This window comes from Porites lutea, chromosome 1 (genome assembly GCF_958299795.1).
Source record: "Porites lutea chromosome 1, jaPorLute2.1, whole genome shotgun sequence".
Lineage (NCBI taxonomy): Eukaryota > Metazoa > Cnidaria > Anthozoa > Scleractinia > Poritidae > Porites > Porites lutea.
Genome location: NC_133201.1, coordinates 27,218,798 through 27,226,297, shown reverse-complemented (window position 1 = coordinate 27,226,297; position 7,500 = coordinate 27,218,798). Strand labels below are relative to the sequence as shown.

The 7,500-nt window shown below is 35.6% G+C and overlaps 1 protein-coding gene across 1 annotated transcript in view; it reads right to left on the bottom strand.

The window, feature by feature from the left end:
* The window catches only part of LOC140947443 (uncharacterized), a 33,533-nt gene extending 27,384 nt beyond the window's left edge, over positions 1 to 6,149 (bottom strand). Inside the window, exons 1-2 of the mRNA XM_073396552.1 lie at positions 5,970 to 6,149; positions 5,306 to 5,718 (exon numbers count right to left, since the gene is read on the bottom strand). Of these exons, the coding sequence (XP_073252653.1) occupies positions 5,306 to 5,718; positions 5,970 to 5,994 (438 nt within the window). The 5' untranslated portion in view covers positions 5,995 to 6,149. The remainder of the gene's footprint in view (positions 1 to 5,305; positions 5,719 to 5,969) is intronic.
* Between the last annotated feature and the right edge of the window lie 1,351 nt (positions 6,150 to 7,500).

The following is a 7,500-nucleotide window of genomic DNA, read 5'->3' as shown; positions in this document are numbered from 1 at the left end:
TCAAAACAACATTGGATACTAAATTAAGAGAATTCCAATATAAGATATTAAACAGGATCTTATACACGAACAAGATGCTGTTTAAGTTCAAAAAAGTAGATTCTCCCCTGTGCGATTTTTGTGAAAAGGAGTTGGAGACCATAGAACATCTCTTTTTCCATTGTACAAAAGTAAGCATGTTTTGGAATGATTTAAAGTCTGTACTTGATTCTTTTAATATAACTATTAGGTTTGATATCATGAATGTCCTTTTTGGGATCTTAGATACAGATAATATAAGCATTCTAGTCAATTACATCATTCTTGAAAGCAAATATTTTATTTACCGCTGTAAGTTAAATAAGGGCTGTTTATGTGTAAGTCTGTTAGTCGATAAATTTAAAAAAACGTTTCAAACCGAACGTTTTATCGCGAAAAGAAACAACAAAATCCATTTCCATGATAAAAAATGGAAGCCGTTACTCCCATTAATACAACAGTAGTTATCCAAACTTCGTTTTTCTAATACTCCCTGTATTACTCTGTATTTTAAGTTCAAGTCCAATAAGTTATGTAAGCCTTGTAGTGTAGTGCAGCGTAGCTTTTTATTTATTTCTTCTTTTTTCTTCTTTTGTTTTTTTTTTTGTAATTAAGGTAGTTGTTGTAAATTTTGTAATGTTTGTATGTTTCGATCTGTATGTTGTTTGTACTATACCTGTAAAAACAAAATAAATAAATAAAATACAAAAAAAAAAAGAATGGCTGCCTAACCATTACAATCTAAATTGGACGTGCACATAACATCTCAAGGCTTAAATCCCAGAGAAGCAGTGTAGCTTAAAAACACCATAAACACTAACTACAAGAAAAAAACATCACGCAAAATCTCGGGAATTTCTTGGGAATAGCTAGGCTCGTGATTGCTGAACATAGGTCACCAAATCGGCAACTTTCACGGCAAGCTTAGTCGCCAAATTTTTTTTCTACTCTCTATGGCGACCAAAATGGTCGCAGCTGGGAACATTGCACTGATGAAATGTCTTGATGTTTGTTCACCTAATTCTCTCAAGCAGTGCCATAAGAAACATATAGGGGGCAGTACGGAGAATATACAAGGACATGTTGATATCGGGCCTAAAGGCGTTAAGACACAAAGGAGATTGAGAATGAACCTATATTAAAAAATTTTAACCTGAATTTAATTTGAACCCACAATATATGTACTGTATATCCACAACTGTAAGGTTCTTATTGAAATCACTTAACTCTACAGAAATAAAAAAATAATAATTAAATCCCCTTGACAGACAGGGTACAAAGAAAGTCATTTTTACAGCTTGACATTTGGGCAAGCTGAAGCTAGCATTTACTAGCCGAAATGACATTTCAGCTAGCCCCGAAAACTTTTTGATGAGCACAATTGATTCACAGTTCTTCTGTACTTTGAATTCCTCAAAAAACTTCACTTGCCCATCAGCAAGTTAAGAACAAAATTCACTTGCCCAATAACAAAATCCACTAGCACTGGGCTGTCGGACACTACTTTCTTTGCACACTGACAGAGCTCTGTCAGTGTGCAAAGAAAGTAGTGTCCGACAGCCCAGGGCTAGTGGATTTTGTTATTGGGCAAGTGAATTTTGTTCTTAACTTGCTGATGGGCAAGTGACAACCAGAGTAGCGGACAGAAAAGGACTAACATTGTGTGGTTTTTCAGGGTGCAAAGAAAGTCAGTTTTATAGCCTGCCATTCGGGCAAGCTGTAGATAGCATGTACTAGCCCACAAGTCATTTCAACTAGCCCCCAAACCCTTTTTGATTGGCAGGATTGATAAAAATCCTTCTGTAATTTAAATTTCCCAAAAAAACAGCACTTGCCCGTCGGGCAAGTTAAGAACAAAAAACACTAGCCCGATAGCTAAATCCACTAGCCCCGAGCTACCGGACACGACTTTCTTTGTACGCTGTTTTTATTTACATATATTTCATATAATATTATTATTAGTGCTGAATAGGCAACAAATATTTCACTGGAATTGCAAATCAAAATTGCTGGTTACCGACTCATTCTGACTTGGCTGAGTAAAGCTCAAAAGTAAGTTGACACTCCAATATCAATTTAAGGCGAACATGGCAGTTTTGCAGCCATAGAAACAGCCCAGCACTTTCTTACTCAACAATCACATTCCTGTAATTTGCTCTTACTACCAATCTCAGTAGACATACATGTAAATGTAGCCAGACAAAATTTATTATTAAAAATGCATATTGCTATAATCCCAGCTCCAAGCACTCCCTTTGTATGTTTTTGATAAATTTGATCACCGTAAAAACCAGTTTTTGTAACTCTTGAGGGTATTACTAAAGCCTGATGATTGAAATAAGTTTTGTTATCATTTTTACTTGTGGTATGGCTCTCCTCATATTTATTGGTGATATATCGTAAGAGTCCAAAAGCTGAACTTATGCACAGTAGAAGTGAGTTCAGGTTTTTTACATTATTACATATAGGTATAATAGCAAGAAAGACTGTCAAGAACAGTGATTAAATCCTTATTTTATAAACACTGAAGTGAACCTGAAAAAAAAGTTGCAGTTTGATACAAATCTAGGATTGCAGAGCCAAGTCTGCTGTTAACACAAAGAAGAGTTTAATTGAGGCCTCCATTAGTTGTTTGCAGTTTAAATGCCCAAGGCATGACCTTGGTAAGAGAACACTGGTCAACAATGCAAATCGATTCAAAACAGTTAAATAGACTATCTCGATTAAAGTAGGAGCAAGTGTTGCTAGTATTAAAGGAAGGTCATTTTAACTGAAAATGCAACAAAGGGTTAATGCTTCATGTAAATCTGCCCTGTCACTTCGGGTTACTACATGCACAATCTATGATGTTCACAGCCTAGATTTACATGTAAACAACAATGATTGCATTCTGTTTTCATAATGAGGAGGTGAAAGTTTTACAAAAGAACAGTGAATTGCAGTCAACTGATAAATTACGTCTTGTGATGAATTTACTTTTTATAGAACGCTTAAGAGATGCAATGTTGCATACAAATCAGAGATTGACCTTCGCAGTATGTGGAGTAGACTAAGTTATTTAAAGTTACGATTAATTTTTTCTGGATGTAAATGGTTTAAGGTGTCACAGTTTATGAAATCAGGGTGAAAAGTCTACAGAAAAGACAAGGACTGCAGATGAGTCTTGACGAGACAACAATGAGTACTTGACTTCACATTTGCATAGTGTCGTTGAACGGAAACATTTACAAACATTCGAGATGCTTTAATGTCCAACTCTTGAAACACAATACATACCAACCACCAAATATGCATGACTGAATAATATTCCTAACCAGAAACTTCAAACGTTTTTAAGGGACTCTTAAAAATTATCAAAAGAGAATTTGGAGTCGTGTTAGTTTTCACACATGAACATAAGATAAAAGTACAATGATAATTTTGAGGTTTATATTTATACAAACAAGCGAAATTTTTGTACCACAACCAGACACAAATGAATATAAACATTTAAACTGGTATAAAAAATTTCAAACCAAAGAAAGACTTCAAGTAACACACATATACATTAGGTATAAATTAGGCACCTTCGAAAACAACTACAGTGCTTGTCGAGTTTAGAACAGGAATTGGATTTTTATAGAGATTCAAGAACTGATGTTTACTTGCTGTAGAACTTGGATTTGTCAAGATGACAGCCTACGACACAAATTATCAGCTCTACATGTCTTTTCTCTTCAGGGAGGCCTATCCATAAACTGACTGAGTTGAAAAACACCAATTTCTTTGATTAGGCATGATAAAGGTATCTAAAACAGGAACAAAATTTGATTGAAAATCTGAAGAGCTTATTGAACCTCTTTTGTAAAAAGACCTTTGAAGTTTTTTAATCTGCTTATCTGTTCCATTTAACCCCTTTGGCTTCTACTCCTTGAATCAAATGCCGCAACATCAAATGAATTCTACCATCAGAGTCTGCAGACAAAATCCTGGATTGTGACCATTCAAATGAAACCTTGTTAGCAGAGCTTTTATATGGAAGCGTTTGTTTTCCAGTATAACAAAATGAAATTTGTTTCGTTTTTCTGTAATTTTGAGTTTACATTCCCTAAGATAATCTGTGAAATAATCTGTGAAAACAAAAAAATCCATGTAACAAATCTAGTATTACAGGATGGTACATAAGGATCTTGACATTGATAAAACATCCTTGAGATTCTAAAAGAAAGTTTTCAGTTAACTTATTTTACCACCCAGTTTCTTTCAAACACTGAAAACTGGAATCAAAAGCCACTAATTGATGTTTTAAAATTGATTTTGCAACACTGAACAAATCAAAATTAATGATGTTATTGTTGCGGAAATACCTTGGCATTTGAAAGATAACTGCTCACAAATTTAAGACAGAGGTTTAAAAAACGTGCATCAAAAATATGATTATTTATTACTAGCAAAGTAAATGATCCTGAAAAGAGAACCTACTTTTGATAATCAAGTTATTAATAGATGAGATAAAAACAAGCTAATTCTGAGGAGACCTTCATAATTTTACAGTCACGATGAATGCAGCATTTTTGAAGGCGTTTGTGATGTACTGCTGAAAGTAATATCGAGTTTTCATGAAAAATTATCAGTAGAAGGTTCAAATAATACATTGTGCTAAACAACCGGCACACAATGAAATTTAGCATATTGATAGTTTCTTGGACAAAAGATCTTTTGTCCGTTTTAAAGAAAGGATCTAGCTAGATGCTATTTTCAACGCAATTGTTTAAATAGTGATTCAACATCGCAGAGAAAAACCATAAAAATACATTCAAAGAAATCAACTGGGAATGACAAAATGGCGCTTTATAGATCTCTCATACGCACTTTGTTCCTTATCAGCAATGAAATCTACAACTGCAATGAACGGTCGGCGATCGATGGATGATTAAGTTCACGCGATAACTTTATCAAACAAAACTCCACACACCAGCGGCTACAACGCCGAAAGGCTATGTCACAAGAGGTCAAATTGCTGCAAACTGAACATATAGCGGAACATTTCCATAGATTTCTCACCGTAAACGGGGTCTCTAATTAAAAATACACGAGCTAGGAAAGAAGCTTACTGTACGGGCGAATTTTGTGTCCGGTATGACTGATTTCGCTGCATGAAAGCGCATACTGGTATGGCTTTCTTTTGAATACTAAATTTAGTCACGTACACGTGAGGTAGATTTAAAATCATTACTTGAGTCCATTTTGAATGAAATACTCTGAATAATAAAAAAATATCGAAGGAAATTTTTTAAACAAAACTTACCCTGGAGAACGTTGTATTCCCTGTTTTTGGAAAATACAAGCCACCATTTTTGCTTCCTTTCTCGCCCAACACAACAGTTTGTGGTAAATAAGTCTTGTATAAATTCGTAACCCTTGATAATTCACGTTGTTGCGAAGCGAATTCAACGGGGTCTAACGTCTTTTCGTTTTTATAAAGGTTGCCTTCCTCAGCGGGTAGAGCGCTTCCGGAATAGTTGAGTTCATTTTGCTGGACACGCGCTCGATAACGTTCACTCAAATGTGCAGGTCTTGGCGGCAGCGAAGGAGGCTTCGAAACACTTTCTAGCCTTCTAAGAAATTCAATTCGTTGTCTTTCCGCTTCTTCGCTCAAAGGTTCGCTACCCAGAACCACTTTCAGAAAGTCTTCTAGCCCGGGTAGCGTTTGGTTGATGGCTATGGAGGGAAGTAGAAATTAACATTAGTGTTAACGATATACAGCGAAAGCTTTAAAAGCATCCAAAAAACAATCAAGATTTTAAGATCGTATGATTAGTAGATGTTTTCACTGTGGTTACATAAACAAGGCCAAGCTTTGTAAGATTATGAAGACAAATAAGAAATATGGAAATCGTGAGCAAAAAACAGAACGTAACAAAACATGTCGTAGTCTTTCAAGGACACGATTTCACAAGCAAAAATCTCACCGATAAAGCGATCATGTTTGTCCATTCTGGTCTAGAAGGCCAAACTATGCATTGCATCGTAAAAATCAACCCATATCGTCCCTCTTTGGCCGCTCTAATGTTAATGATTCTAGTTAAAAAACAAACGAGTCATCAAATTCACCGCCATATTTCTCTTCCCGAAAGGAAACCGTCGAATGTTGACTTTGCGATCAGATGACAGGAGCTCGCACGCTGATTGGTCCGCATTCATTGACGACTCGAGCCGCTGCCCGGAAAAGTTTGATCAAAATTATGACTTCGCTTGATCGCAAACTGAAAATGATTGAAAATTGAAATTATTTTCCAAGGAGATAAGTGAAATTCTATAAAAAGCGCTTACGTATATCTCTCGAAGCAGTTCTTAACCAATGCACTAAGGGAGAGCGGATTTTGGCTCTAAAAATCGCCTGTTAGCACCCTTTTAACGTTGTGTTTGTTTTTGTAATATTGAAGAAGTTACAATGGACGAGAAATCGCCAGCTGTCAAGAAGGTGCCAAAAGCACCCACGACGTAAATTTATTGTGGGAAAAAATAACATATTTTAAAATGGAAACAGAAAGAGTGAAAAAAAAGAAAACTTAAGCAAACATCACATCTCCCCGCAGAAAATATATTAAAGACAAAAAATTGGTATGATTTGAGTTAAACGTAATATTAGATTTTAAAGCAAAAACAATTTTTTTTTGCACAAGCGAGCGTTGCAACCAAGAAAATGACTTAATGCGGAAGCCAGACGCACCTAGCGCCGAGAACACTATCAAAAAAAAAAAACGTGGAATCGATTTTTACTACGTTTTTTCCAAGCGATTAGGAGAAAATTTAGAAGACGATTTTTAATGACCGCTTTAGTGACGTTCGGTAGATTTGCATATTTTATAATTACATGAAATAGTCATTTAACTGGTTGCTAAGCCAGATAGATAAAACAGTGATCAATTGCATAAACAGTGCATTAAACAGTTATCAATTTTGGTAAATTAAATCAGGGCAAACAAATGGGGACCTGAAGACTGAATAAGTATCAAATAGCGTTCTCGAAAGGATAACGTAATCGCCAAAAAAATGTAATTATTTCGACCTAAAAAATTTTGAGAAAATCTAGCTGTTTCGCTGTTTCCGAAAATCTGCTAGCTGGTTTTCTGGATTTCCTGGATTTTTGGAGACTTATAAGAGTATTTTATCTGCAAATAGCGCGCAAACGACAAATTCAAATCAGTGTTGTGCGAGGCGTAGCCGACAGCAGTGAAAATACTTTCTAGTTCATTCTATTACGGTCTGCTAGCGTGTTTATTTGCCGAAAAATCTAGAACATCAAGACGTTTTTGGGCACGGCACCCCTAAAAGTGGGCACCGGTGCCTGAAATTTTGGGCACGGCACCGCTAATTTTTCAGTATCGTGTTAATTACATGCTCTGCTTCGCAAGAGCGAAAGTAAAAAGAACAGCGACAGAATAAAGTGAAAAACATGTTTTCTGTCTAAAAAGCTGAGTAAATAAATCGAAATACTCT